Source organism: Rhinatrema bivittatum, chromosome 7, assembly GCF_901001135.1.
Source record: "Rhinatrema bivittatum chromosome 7, aRhiBiv1.1, whole genome shotgun sequence".
NCBI classification, from domain to species: Eukaryota; Metazoa; Chordata; class Amphibia; order Gymnophiona; family Rhinatrematidae; genus Rhinatrema; species Rhinatrema bivittatum.
Genome location: NC_042621.1, coordinates 91,470,899 through 91,484,875, shown reverse-complemented (window position 1 = coordinate 91,484,875; position 13,977 = coordinate 91,470,899). Strand labels below are relative to the sequence as shown.

The window sequence follows — 13,977 nt, the reverse complement described above, 5'->3', positions numbered from 1 at the left end:
CTCTTCTCCAAGCTGAAAAGTCCTAACCTCTTTAGTCTTTCCTCATAGGGGAGCTGTTCCATTCCCCTTATCATTTTGGGAGCCCTTCTCTGTACTTTCTCCATCGCAATTATATCTTTATTGAGATGCGGCGACCAGAATTGTACACAGTATTCAAGGCGCGGTCTCACCATGGAGCGATACAGAGGCATTATGACATTTTCCGTTTTATTCACCATTCCCTTTCTAATAATTCCCAACATACTGTTTGCTTTTTTGACTGCCGCAGCACACTGAACCGACGATTTCAATGTGTTATCCACTATGACGGCTAGATCTCTTTCTTGGGTTGTAGCACCTAATATGGAACCCAACATTGTGTAATTATAGCATGGGTTATTTTTCCCTATATGCATCACCTTGCACTTATCCACATTAAATTTCATCTGCCATTTGGATGCCCAATTTTCCAGTCTCACAAGGTCTTCCTGCAATTTATCACAATCTGCTTGTGATTTAACTGCTCTGAACAATTTTGTGTCATCTGCAAATTTGATTATCTCACTCGTCGTATTTCTTTCCAGATCATTTATAAAATATATTGAAAAGTAAGAGTCCCAATACAGATCCCTGAGGCACTCCACTGTCCACTCTCTTCCACTGAGAAAATTGTCCATTTAATCCTACTCTCTGTTTCCTGTCTTTTAGCCAGTTTGCAATCCATGAAAGGACATTGCCACTTATCCCATGACTTTTTACTTTTCCTAGAAGCCTCTCATGAGTAACTTTGTCAAACGCCTTCTGAAAATCCAAGTATACTACATCTACCGGTTCACCTTTACCCACGTGTTTATTAACTCCTTCAAAAAAGTGAAGCAGATTTGTGAGGCAAGACTAGCCCTGGGCAAAGCCATGCTGACTTTGTTCCATTAAGCCATGTCTTTCTATATGTTCTGTGATTTTGATGTTTAGAACACTTTCCACTATTTTCCTGGCACTGAAGTCAGGCTAACCGGTCTGTAGTTTCCCGGATCACCCCTGGAGCCCTTTTTAAATATTGGGGTTACATTTGCTATCCTCCAGTCTTCAGGTACAATGGATGATTTTAATGATAGGTTACAAATTTTTACTAATAGGTCTGAAATTTCATTTTTTAGTTCCTTCAGAACTCTGGGGTGTATACCATCTGGTCCAGGTGATTTACTACTCTTCAGTTTGTCAATCAGGCCTACCACATCTTCAAGGTTCACCGTGATTTGATTCAGTCCATCTGAATCATTACCCATGAAAACCTTCCCCATTACGGGTACCTCCCCAACATCCTCTTCAGTAAACACTGAAGCAAAGAAATCATTTAATCTTTCCACGATGGCCTTATCTTCTCTAAGTACCCCTTTAACCCCTCGATCATCTAACGGTCCAAATGACTCCCTCACAGGCTTTCTGCTTCGGATATATTTTAAAAAGTTTTTACTGTGAGTTTTTGCCTCTACAGCCAACTTCTTTTCAAATTCTCTCTTAGCCTGTCTTATCAATGTCTTACATTTAACTTGCCAATGTTTATGTTTTATCCTATTTTCTTCTGTTGGATCCTTCTTCCAGTTTTTGAATGAAGATCTTTTGGATAAAATAGCTTCTTTCACCTCACCTTTTAACCATGCCCGTAATCGTTTTGCCTTCTTTCCACCTTTCTTAATGTGTGGAATACATCTAGACTGTGCTTCTAGAATGGTATTTTTTTTAACAATGACCACGTCTCTTGGACATTTTTTACTTTTGTAGCTGCTCCTTTCATTTTTTTTCTAACAATTTTTCTCATTTTATCAAAGTTTCCCTTTTGAAAGTTTAGCACGAGAGCCTTAGATTTGCACACTGTTCCTCTTCCAGTCATTAAATCAAATTTGATCATATTATGATCACTATTGCCAAGCGGCCCCACCACCGTTACCTCTCTCACCAAGTACTGTGCTCCACTGAGAATTAGATCTAAAATTGCTCCCTCTCTCTTTGGTTCCTGAACCAATTGCTCCATAAAGCTATCATTTATTCCATCCAGGAACGTTATCTCTATAGCGTGTCCCGATGATATATTTACCCAGTCAATATTGGGGAAATTGAAGTCTCCCATTATTACTGCACTACCAATTTGGTTAGCTTCCCTAATTTCTCTTAGCATTTCACTGTCCGTCTCACCATCTTGACCAGGTGGACGGTAGTATACCCCTATCACTATAGTCTTCCCCGACACACAAGGGATTTCTACCCATAAAGATTCAATTTTGTATTTAGTCTCATGCAGGATGTTTATCCTGTTGGACTCTATGCCATCCCGGACATAAAGCGCCACACCTCCTCCCGGGTGCTCCTCTCTGTCATTGCGATATAATTTGTACCCCGGTATAGCACTGTCCCATTGGTTCCCAAGGCAGTAACTGCCACGCCGTGCAGGTTACCCCAATGTTTCTCTCAAGGATAGTAGTAACTGCCGCTCCGTGCCAGTTAAGCTTTTTTACTTATTCCCATCCTCTAGTCTTTTAGGGACATACAGGGGACTTGCAGCTTGATGCCGACCTACCATACCTCTAGTAGTTATTCCCCTAATACTTGAGGGACTTGCTGGCACATGCCTGCCTGCCATACCCCTCATTCCACTATAGGTGACTTGCTGGCAGTGGCACATGTCCACCTGTCATGCCCCTAATTCAACCACAGCAGACTAACATATTTGGTAACACTGGAATTTTACCTTCTGCTCTGCCTAGAGGAGATGAAATTCCAAGCCAAATTCTTTGCCTTTTCAACTCTCATAGTCTGAGTTTCAAGGCTCATATCAAATTTCAGTTTCCAAAGGTTAGAAAGGTTGCCAAATCAATGTGGGTATTCACAGCATTGTATACCACCATGGAAACACAGGTAAAAAAAAGTCAATGTTCATAACAATAACATCACACTAAATAAAGAAAAGTGAGATGTTAAGCTTGCTTCCTCTACCCAAGCTAAATGAGTTGAAAGGCTGAAGCTGGTACTCTAGACTCCCTCCTCTTCTTTTTCCTTAAATTATTTTAAACAAGGGGTAGATTTTATAATGTGCGCACACTTCCCGTCTCGCACACACGGACATGCCAATTTTATAACATGTGCACACTGGTGCACGCATGTTATAAAATTCTTGGCCAACATGCACTGGATTTTATAATCCGCACACATATATGCGGGCGGCGTGCACGGGGGGGGGGGGGGGGGGAGAGAACGGGGACACGACACTTTCGCAATTTCTGTGCAGCAACGCATTCCGGCCTTCCACAGTTCCCTACCCACCGCGTACACCGTCCTCCACAGCTTGTGCTTCACCTTGAACACGTGCCCGAACCCCCTGCTGCCCACCTTCTGCCAGTCCTCCTCGAAGTCCTCCCGGCTGAAGACAATCCCTCTTCCCCTCTCCTCCTCACCCTCTAAACCCTACCTTATCTTCGGGGCAGCAATCAATGGTGCTGTCCCTGCCCCTTCGAAGAGGCCCAGCACTTATGCACGTACCCGGCGCACACCGGCCTTTTAAAATCTACCCTTAAATGAATGATTTCTATAATAAAGTCTATACACAAACATGAATATTTACCCTCTAAAGCCAGTTTGAGAGCTTTGAACACTCCATGTTTTTGCTGAGAATCTTTATAAAGCGAGGAAAGATTAATCTTCTCCGAGGTGGATTGAACAAAGAGAAATGCACTCCCAGTCCATGCACCAGCGCTAGCTGCCATTATTAGCACCTGCAAAAATATTATTAGATTTAATACCATCATAGTACCAAGTGCCTCCTTTTTTTTTTAAATTAACATCAACTAGCACTGTTTCCCCCTCTTCACAGATGATCTCAAAATATTGGTACAATTGTTAATAAGCTCAAGAATAAATTACTGCAATAGATGACATAAGAAATTCATTATCTTTCTTCAGATAGTGACACAAATTGCTTAAAGCTTGTTCACTCCTTTCCTATCTAAATTCTGCCCATCTTTTCTTGGATTCAGACCATCACTATAAACTGTATCCTGTTTTCCTTTCAGACTACTAACCTAGCACAGGGTGTGGCTGACTCTGGTCCTAAAAAGCCACAAACAGGCCAGCTTTCCCGGATACCCATAATGAATATACATGAGATATATTTGCATACAATGGAGGCAGTGCGCAAAGCTATTACATATATATTCATTGTGGATATCCTGAAAACCTAGCCTGCTTGTGGCTCTCAAGGACTGGAGTTGGCCACCCCGGTCTAGAAATTATTTCAGTACATAACCAAAGATCTAGGGTGGAAACTTTTATATTGTTTTATTTTTTTCATGAAAGTTTTCCATGTCTAAAAATTCATAACTTTATCAAACAAAGTTGCTCACCTGAAATTCTCTTTAAAGAGTAGGATAAAATAAGCCACACATGTGGGTGACATTATCCAATGGCACTTAAACAAAAGGTTTATCTGATCCTAAGCGAGTCTTTCTGTGCAGCCGTTCACATCTCAGTCTTTATAGCAAGCAAATCTTCAGTTCTGAGAGGACGTGGCAGGGACATTCAGGCCGATACAGAAAAACGCACGGGAGAGTGGGCAAGCACCCGCTCTCCCGGCGCGCACACAGGCCACTTTCCTGGGTGCGCGATTCAGAAGAGTGGCCTATGCAAATTAGGGCCCACGGTAAAAGGAGGCGCTAGGGACACTAGCGCGTCCCTAGCGCATCCTTTTTGACAGGTGCGGCAGCTGTCAGCGGGTTTGACAGCCGACGCTCAATTTTGCCGGCATCGGTTCTCAAACCCGCTGACAGCCACGGGTTCGGAAAATGGACGCCGGCATAATTGAGCGTCCGTCTTCCGACCCGCGGGCCAATTTTTAATTTTTTAAAAAAATTTTTACTTTTCTTTTACTTTTGGGGCTTTCGACTTAATATCGCTATGATATTAAGTTGGAGGGTATACAGAAAAGCAGTTTTTTCTGCTTTTCTGTACACTTCCCCGGCGCCGGCAGATATTAATGACAGCCTTTGGGCAGGCGTTAATTTTTGAAAGTAAAATGTGCGGCTTGGCTGCACATTTTACTTTCTGTATCGCGCGGGAATAACTAATAGCGCCCGCAACATGCATTTGTCTATGCCAATGACATTTGCATTTGCATGTTGCAGGTGCTATTAGTTTCGGGGGTGGGGGGGTTGGACGCACGTTTTCGACACACTGTTACCCCTTACTGTATAAGGGGTAAAGCTAGCACGTCGAAAACGCGCATCCAAACCTGGGCTAACAGTAAGCTCCACCGGAGCGCGCTGTACTGTATCAGCCTGTATGTGATTTACTGAACCTGCTTTCTACAAACACCTACTACAGGTGAGCAACTTAAAATTGGCCACACGAAGAAAGTTATCATGCTTGTCCACAAGTGCGGACTTCCAAGCGGAGGGTTGCATGTGATTATTATGGGGGTAGATACTTAGATCTAGCCAGCTATGAAATTTAGCCAGATAAGACTTATCCGGCTAACTTATATGCCACTGAATATACCCGGATAAGCATTACAGTTAGCTGGATAAGCTTGTCTGGATAACTTTAGACCTGCTATGGGTCATGTCTGGCAATATGATGTATTGATTGATATGGAAAGCAGATACAACTTTTGGGAGAAACGCTGGGTGGTGCAAAGCACCACCCTATTGTGGAAGAATTGAATATATGGTGGATAATGAACTACTTGGAGTTCTCCGACTCTACTGCCTAATGTCACTGCCACATGAAAATCCACTTTCCATGTTAAGAATTTAAGAGAAGCCAATTCCAATGGCTCAAAGGGTGGTTCATCATTTGAAAGACGACAATTCAGGTCCCATGGTACCAGAAGTTTAACATGCCATAAGCATTTCATAAATCTCAGTTCCAACAGATACATTGAGATATGTTTACGATGACATTAAACTTGTCTCTTACATCTGGCATGCTTACTGCTTCGCTTAAGTAGGCATCTGTTTGTCTCTTTAAGAATACCTCAATTGATCTATTTTAGCCAATTATAGACCAATTTCTTGCTCCCTGTATTAGCCAAAATTATTGCAATGGTAGTTCTAGCTCAGCTTAACAATTTCTTTAAGAATCACACCATTCTAGATTGTTTCCAGTTTGGTTTCCATAAGTTGCACAGTACAGAGACCCTTTTCCTGTCTAGTACGGATACCACTGTCAGGGGTTTCAGTAGCGGCATTGGGTACATCATGGTTTTGCTTGATGTGCTCACTGCTTTCAACACCCTTAAACCATGATATTCCTCTTTCAATATTAAAATCTTTGGGAATCATAGTACCATGTGTAGCTAGTTCAATTCTTTTTTTTTTTTCAATCTGACTGGCCCCAACAGATTAAATTTGGAACTCACTGCTCAAACTGGAGGCCTATGGTAAGTGGGGTTCCGCAGAGCTCTGCCCTCCCTGCTACCCTCTTCAATGTTTACCTTGCCCCCATTTGTAAGATTTTTTCATGTCTTGGCGTGAATTACCGTGTCTATGCCAATGACATACAATTTTTTGTCCAAAATTTCACTAATTGGCCTGGTACATGGCAACTGGTTTCACTATGCTTACAGTCAGTTGTTATCTCATAACACAATATTATTGAATATTACTAAAACAGATTATTATATTGAGTAGATTTTCATCATGGAACTTTCCATCTTCCTTGAAATCTAACAATCACTTCATTCCTATTAGTAATCAGGTGAAGAATTTAAGTATAATCTTCCATACCCCCTTGTCTTTTACACAGCATTTTAAAGTTGTAGTAACATCTACATTTTTCAGATTGAGCACTGTTAGAAAACTTTGTCCGTTACTTGAACCCAATGAATTCCACACTGTTTTGCAAGTCTTAGTTTTAACCAGCTTGAATTACTGTAAATGCATTATACACAGGTCTTCCAGCAAAGAACTTGCGCTCATACAGAATGCCACAGCTCGGATTCCTTACTGCTTCTCCGCTGCAAGAGTTTAAGACACAAACTTTGCCTTCATTACACTGGTTGCCTGTCAAATATAGGATTCAGTATAAATTAGTTACCTTGATTCATAAACTCATCCATAGAGATCAAGATTGCTGGACTAGCACAGTTTTGAGGATTTATAAGCCTACTCGAGTTTTATGATCTAAGGGCAAAGTTTTGCTGGAAGTTCCTGCTGTGAGGCTTGTCTGTCTTCAGGTCACACGTGATAGAGATTTTTTGGTCGCAGGTTCAATATTGTGAAACTCACTGCCTGAGAGTACTAGTCTATGGATTGTGACAATTTCTTTAAAAAAGCTTTAAAGACCTATCTTTCTCAGAGCATATAGTTAAGACAGACAACGGTGAGCCTGTTTTACTAGGGAATGTTATGGTTAGCAAGGTAGGTTTCGTATGTATTAAGTTTTTAATTTTTAAGTATGTTTTATTATGTAATTTGCCTCAGACATACCGTGTGAAGAGCACAGAAGATACATTTTTAATAAATAAAAATATAAAATTGTCAACAGAAATATAGTAAACGCGCTGTAGTACTGAGATGTATCCTTACCGAGGATGCAGCAAGGCCTTAATCAGAAAGGGAGAGCAAGAAAGTCCGTAAATGTTTGGGTTCCCAAGAAAATGGGTGCAAGGCGTTCTGACAAGACTCTATGGAAAGTCTTTTCCATTTGAAACAATAGGCCTTCCTAACTGATGACTTCCTGGCCAGAACAGTTTCTCTAGGCCAGGGGTCCCCAACCACCGGGACGTGGGAGGTTTTTTTTTTGCCGGTTCGCGGCGGCGCCGCCAAGCACCGGCAGGTGTGTCGCGCGCGGCTCCCGGTCCCTCCCGCTGCCGCCGGGCTGTCGGCACGTTCAAGCCCGGTGGGAACGGCAGCGGTGCTAGAAAGAAGCTGCGGCACCCGCGGCTGAACGTTTCTGCTTCCTGTTCCGGGTCACGGGAGGGGGGGGGGGCAGCAAGAAGAAGAAAAGGTCAGCCGCGGGTGCCACGGCTTCTTCTAGCACCGCTGCCGTTCCCACTGGGCTTGAACGAGCTGACAGCCCGGCGGCAGCGACCGGGAGCAGCGCGCGACACACCTGCCGGTGCTTGGCGGCACGGCCCGGTCCCGGTCCGGTGGTCGGGGACCCCTGCTCTAGGAGGTAATACATGAACGCTGTAGCTAGCAGCGCATGTTAGTTCCTCATAAGCTGACGAATGTACAACTGTACGGTAATATCGCAGCAAGGGGGGAGGCGGTTATCTGAGCCAGTAAGGGGCATTTTGGACATGGCGTGGGCGTGCATCACAGTCCTGGTCATCCGTGGACTGGCGCCTTGGGCAGTGCATGGCAGGGCATTCTGTACATCTCGGGGGGGCAAAGCGCTGGGCCCAGGTTTGATGCTGCCTTGCTTGCTTATTATGGCAGGCAGCGGAGGTGGTGGTGTAGCCTGGTCTTTGGCAATTACCGTATCGGCTCGGGTACCTCTTTTTTTTTTCTAGGGGTGTATATATTGTTCAGTAAAGCTGTGGCCTTTTTTTTTTTTTTTCCCAATTTCAATGTGTCTGTTGTTATTGCATTGTAGTAAAGAATGTACACGTTTATGCAGTGGGGCTATTAGAGGTGATGTGGACGGTAGGGGGGGCTTTGGGAGTGAGAGGGATGTAAATGGGAGGACACTATAGTTGCGGCTGTATCTCAAGCATCAGTACAGGGAAGTGATCTTAGGGATGGGTAGAGGAAGGGAAGAATACTGGAGATGGGGAGAGAAAAGTGAAGGGGGGCAAGATTGGGAAATCTGGGATGGGAGAAAAGGAGGAAGAGGGAGGGAAGTTTTGGGATGGAGGAGGGGAGGGACTGGATAAGGAAATCGAGAGCTGTTCTCTGCTAAGTGAGATTCTGTATAGTTGGAAAGCAGTAAATATTCAGCCAGCCTGCTGCTCCCCAGCATTTTTACATCCTAGGCACAGGCCTGTTACGCTTACTGACAAATCCAGGCTTGGTTTAAGGGTGAGCAAATAGGCACACAGATTAACTATGAAACAAGCAGTCATGGAGAAGGGAAACAACTATGAAAAGTTTATTTTTAGTTCACTTAAAAAATCATTATTCAAAGTTGAAAATATCATAAAATAGCGTGAATCATGGAAAAATATCACAAATAGCATTAAAAAGAAAACAAGAGAGACAAATGAAATGAATAAAAATTATCCTCTAACATAGCAAATACTAGACAACTAAAAAGAAAATATTAAAAAATAAACATCCGATAAAATAGAATATCAGAATAAAGATCAGTAAATTCACAAACTAAAGAAACTAAGATTCAAGAAACTAAGAGATAGCCAAAACCATGTTTTATATATTGCTGACAGCAATAGCACCCCTGCTGCTAATGGTTCCATGTTTCTTTTTTGTTTAACTTCTGTGTCAATTTTCTTTGTTATTAAGATAATTCTGAATATTTATTTGACAATTACTAGCCTGATATAATAACCTGGTAGGCCTATATCCTTATCTTGTTTTTCTGTCACCTGCTGTCAGCTAATTTGCTTGGCTTTTTCTGTTTAGTCACTGGCTAATTTCCGAAGATCATCAAGTGAAACAGGACTAAGTGCTAAGAATGGCGGACTCTGCTGCTTCTTCACTGTCAAAGCCATCCGTATTGCTGGGGTTCAAAGATCTGGCTATTGATAATAGCAGTGCTGTTTCTTGGAATACAAGCAAAATTGGCAACCTACCGGTAAGAAAAAATTAGTTTACACATAAGGACGGAATGCTGGATCCTGTAATATTTTTTTATTTAAACATATGCCAGAAGTGTTTGTAATACTATATCAAAGTCTTGGTTATTCTTATCAGGTACATGTGAAAACAGAAATGTCCAAACATAGGTTGGATGCTTCTTCCGGGTATTATAGCTTCCAATGTGAAATCTTTGGTACCCAGGAGCAGAGTCTAGTTAGCTGGAATCCAAAATGTAATTTGGATTCTGTATCTGGAACTACTGTCTGAAGAACATAATAGATTTCAACACACAAGGGCCACGTCTCTCATTCAAATGTGTGCTGTACTGCTCTATCTAAGGCTGTCTCTCAGCTGTAAAAAGCTTTACAATCTGCAGGATACAGTTCCATATTTAAATCATTTTACTTTTTCCCTTCTATAGGTTTGGTAGTAGAACATCCATTCCAAGTTTTCAGATGGTATTCTGTTGTTTTTTTTACCAGACTCATTTATGGATACATCTATGAAAGGGACTAGGGAACATTAGCATGACTCTAGACACTGAAGAATTTCTTTTTATTTACATTTTAAAGGATGGAACTAGAATTTATTTTAAAATTATTTATATTCTGACATACCAGGACCAATAGTTCAGGGTGGATTGATATGTTGTATTTCACCTGTGTCCCAATTTTATATTGCTTGGAAAGCCAAAAATATACTTTTTGGAGACGGTTGCAGGTATCTGTGTCCTCGTATATGGTATTTTACAATTTGATTGCTAAGCAGTTCAAATTATCTGCAACCTCTAGAATGAGTAAAATTGAGGGATGGTCTTCAGGTAGTGGCATACATTTTGTCCAAGCAATCCTTACAATGTGAGGGAGGGGGCCTAGAGGCCCACTTTCCTGACACAACTGATCAAGGGTGTAGCCATGGGTGGACCTGTCCACCCACTTTAGACTCATACTAACAAGGTAATATAATAATGATGGCAGAAAAAAGACCAAATGGTCCATCCAGTCTGCTCAGCAAGTTTCTTATGGTAGTATCTGCCACTCCTTACAGGTTACCCCCATTTTTCTTTTAAGAGTAGTAATTGCCGGTCCATGCAGCTTATCACCAAATCTTCTGTTAAGGGTAGTAAAATTTACAATCATAAGAAAGCAACTGTCAAACCCATAACAAAATTACATAGAAACGACGGCAGAAGAAGACCAAATGGCCCATCAAGTCTGCCCAGCAAGCTACGCACTTTATCCATTTTTTTTCCCTTTTTCTCTCTCCCACCTGTTACTATTGGCTTCCAGTACCCTCCAGCCCTAATTCCCCTCCACCCAATTTAGAGAGCAGCTTTGAATCTGCATCCAAGTGACATCCAGCTCAATTAGGGGTAGCAACCGCTGTAACAAGCAGGCCACCCCCTTGCCCCATACTCTTACCCACCCCTGTTTTTATTTTTTTGTTTATTTTTTTTTGGAAATAGCAGCCCTCCATCCTTCCACTCCGTGACATTTTTATGGGGTGAGCAGCCTTCTTGATAATTCAGACAATGCTGCTTGAACGTGCTTTGCTTTTGGATTTGGCTGCAGAAGGGGTCCTATGCTTTTTCCCTAACTTCTGCATATCAGTACCCCAGACTGTAAAAGTCGGAGCCCTCTGTTGGCTATCATCTAAATCCAATTCTTCCCCCCCCCCTCCCCCACCACCGTTGAAGTGGAGAACGCTGTTGCAGTTGTGTAAAAAAAAAAAAAAAAAAGAAAAACCCAAATATCAAGGCTAATTGATTAAGGGTACTAATCCCCATGCCTGTCATTAAGGGTATTAACTGCCTGTCCGTGCAGATTACCCTCAGGAATCCTTTTCTTCATTTCTGTCCCATGCACTTTTGAATTTGTTTCCTATTTTCATCTGCACTTCCTCTTTTGGAAGGGCATTCCAGGCATCCAACAACATCTCTGTGAAGAAATGTTTCCTGATGTTGGTTCTGAATCATCTGCTCTGGAGTTTCATACTGTGACCTCTAGTTGTACAGTTTCTTTTCCAACAGAGAAGGTTCGAGTTTGTACGTCCTTAAAACCTTTTGGGTATCTGAAGGTCTGTTTCATATCTCTCCTGTATCTCCTCTCTTCCAGGCTATACATATTTAGATCCTTCAGTCTCTCCACATAAGTCTTCTGATATAGACCTCATACTATTTTGGTCGCACTTCTCTGGACAGCCTCCATTCTGTCTCTATTCTTTTTGAGATATGGGCCCCAGAACTGAACACAGTACTTCAAGTGAGGTCTCACCAAGCACCTGTACAAGGGCATTATCACCTCCTTTTTCTTACTGGTTATTCCTCTCTATGCAGAGCAGCATTATTCTGGCTGTAGCTATATCCTTGTCACATTGCTTCACTGCCTTCAGATCACCAGACACTATTACCTCTAGGTCCTTCTCCCTGTCCGTTCATGTTAGTCTTTCACTCTTCATCACATACAGCTCTTTTGGAATACTGCATCCCAGGTGCATGATTCTTCACTTCTTGGCATTGAATCGCAGTTGCCAAATCTTCGACCATTCTTCAAGCTTTCTTAAGTCACTTCTCATTCTCTCTGCTCCTTCAGGTATGTGTGGCAGATCTTAGTATCATCCACAAATAGACAAACCTTTTACCTTCTATCTCTTCCACAACGTTTCTCACAAAGATATTGAACAGAACTGGTCTCAAAACCGATCCTTGTGGCACTCCATTTAACACTGTTCTCTTCAGAGTAGATTCCATGCTGTCTCCTGTCAGTGAGCCAGTTTATAATCCACTTTACCACCTTGGCACTCACTCTCAAGCCTCTCATTTTATTCATGAGCCTCCTATTAGATGCAGCTCCAGTGCTGCTCTCTACATCAATGGCGGGGGCGGAAGGGAACTAGAACCAAAAAGTTACTAATAAGGGCCAAGAGTAACAGATAAGTATGAGAAAAAAAAAAAAGTGTGAAAGCTTACTGGGCAGACTGGATGGGCCATTTGGTCTTCTTCTGCCATCATTTCTATGTTTCTATGCAGAAGAAACTATTTTAGATTCAATCTCTACTATGAATTCTTCCATCTGTTCTTTGAACCCATGCTCTACAATCATATTAAACTCGACAGTCTAATTTATAACAAAATTAGTTAATACTACTTTCGTCGAAGGTCATGTCCCAGACTCCCTGAAGCATGAAGTTATTTGCCCAATTCTAAAAAAAACCCACAATGCTGACCCAACTATATTTCCAAACTATCGCCCAGTCTCTTCATTATCTTACATAACTAAAATCCTTGAGACATGCGTTAAAACAACTTTCCGCATTTATTGAAAAATTCAACGTCCTCGACCAATACCAATTTGGCTTTCATAAACTACATACTACAGAACTCTTATTACAATTTTCCTTCGATCTAATCAGACATGGATTTGACCAAGGTACAACGTTCATCATGGTATTATTAAACATGTAGGCCGCGTTTGACACGATCGATCACAGTATTTTAAACAGTAGACTAAAATCAATAGGCCTAACAGGTACTGTTTTGAAATGGTTTTCATCATTTATAACTAATTGCACTCTGCAAGTTAAAATACAATGCCAGGTTTCTTAATGGAAAATTATTACATCCGGAGTTCCCCAAGGTTCTGCGCTATCAGCAGTAATATTTAATATATATCTTACCTCACTGTGTCGAATTTTAGCAAGTTTCAATGTTCACTATTGTCTATATTCCAATGATATACAATTCTTTTTTCCAGTTAAATCAACCTGGTCCAAAACTGAACAATTTTTATCTCATTTACTGCTAATAATTCAAATTGGTTATCATCCTACAAACTTGCACTTAACATTCAAAAAACAGAAATAATCTGTCTTTCAAGATTTTCATCTGATTCCACTCCCTCTGAATTGTTACTAAACAACCAATCAATAAAACTTTCTGATGTTCGCAATTTAGGCATCCAAATCGATCAATTATTGAACATGTGAGCGCATATAAAAAATCTAACACAAACATCTCATTACAAACTGAAATTTCTCCAACACGTAAAACCTTACCTTGAACCAAATGACTTCCGCCCTGAATGTAAGAAGGGCCAATAGAAATATTTTATAATAAATAAAACTATGCTGGACCGTATCAAAAGCTTTGTTGAAATGCAGGTATATCACATCAAGCTCTGTTGCTTGATCCAGTTCTCTAGTCACACAAAAAAATCAATTAGATTTGTCTAATAGGACCTTCCCACGGTGA

General features: G+C 41.5%; 2 protein-coding genes across 5 annotated transcripts in view; one reads left to right on the top strand and one right to left on the bottom strand.

Annotated features, from left to right (window-relative positions):
• The window catches only part of TRADD (TNFRSF1A associated via death domain), a 51,528-nt gene extending 43,599 nt beyond the window's left edge, over nt 1-7,929 (bottom strand). Inside the window, exons 1-2 of one of the 2 annotated variants that reach the window (XM_029608690.1) lie at nt 7,554-7,929; nt 3,596-3,746 (exon numbers count right to left, since the gene is read on the bottom strand). In XM_029608690.1, coding sequence (XP_029464550.1) covers nt 3,596-3,737 — 142 coding nt within the window. In that variant the 5' untranslated portion in view covers nt 3,738-3,746; nt 7,554-7,929. Of the gene's footprint in view, nt 1-3,595; nt 3,747-7,062; nt 7,223-7,553 lie in introns of those variants that run through there. The other variant, XM_029608691.1, reaches the window with a different exon arrangement.
• Nucleotides 1-13,977, top strand: part of PDCD2L (programmed cell death 2 like) — a 113,196-nt gene that overhangs the window by 64,756 nt on the left and 34,463 nt on the right. Inside the window, exons 1-2 of one of the 3 annotated variants that reach the window (XM_029608689.1) lie at nt 7,253-7,385; nt 9,552-9,723. In XM_029608689.1, the coding sequence (XP_029464549.1) occupies nt 9,604-9,723 (120 nt within the window). In that variant the 5' untranslated portion in view covers nt 7,253-7,385; nt 9,552-9,603. Of the gene's footprint in view, nt 1-7,252; nt 7,386-8,081; nt 8,143-9,551; nt 9,724-13,977 lie in introns of those variants that run through there. The other 2 variants (XM_029608686.1, XM_029608688.1) reach the window with 2 other exon arrangements.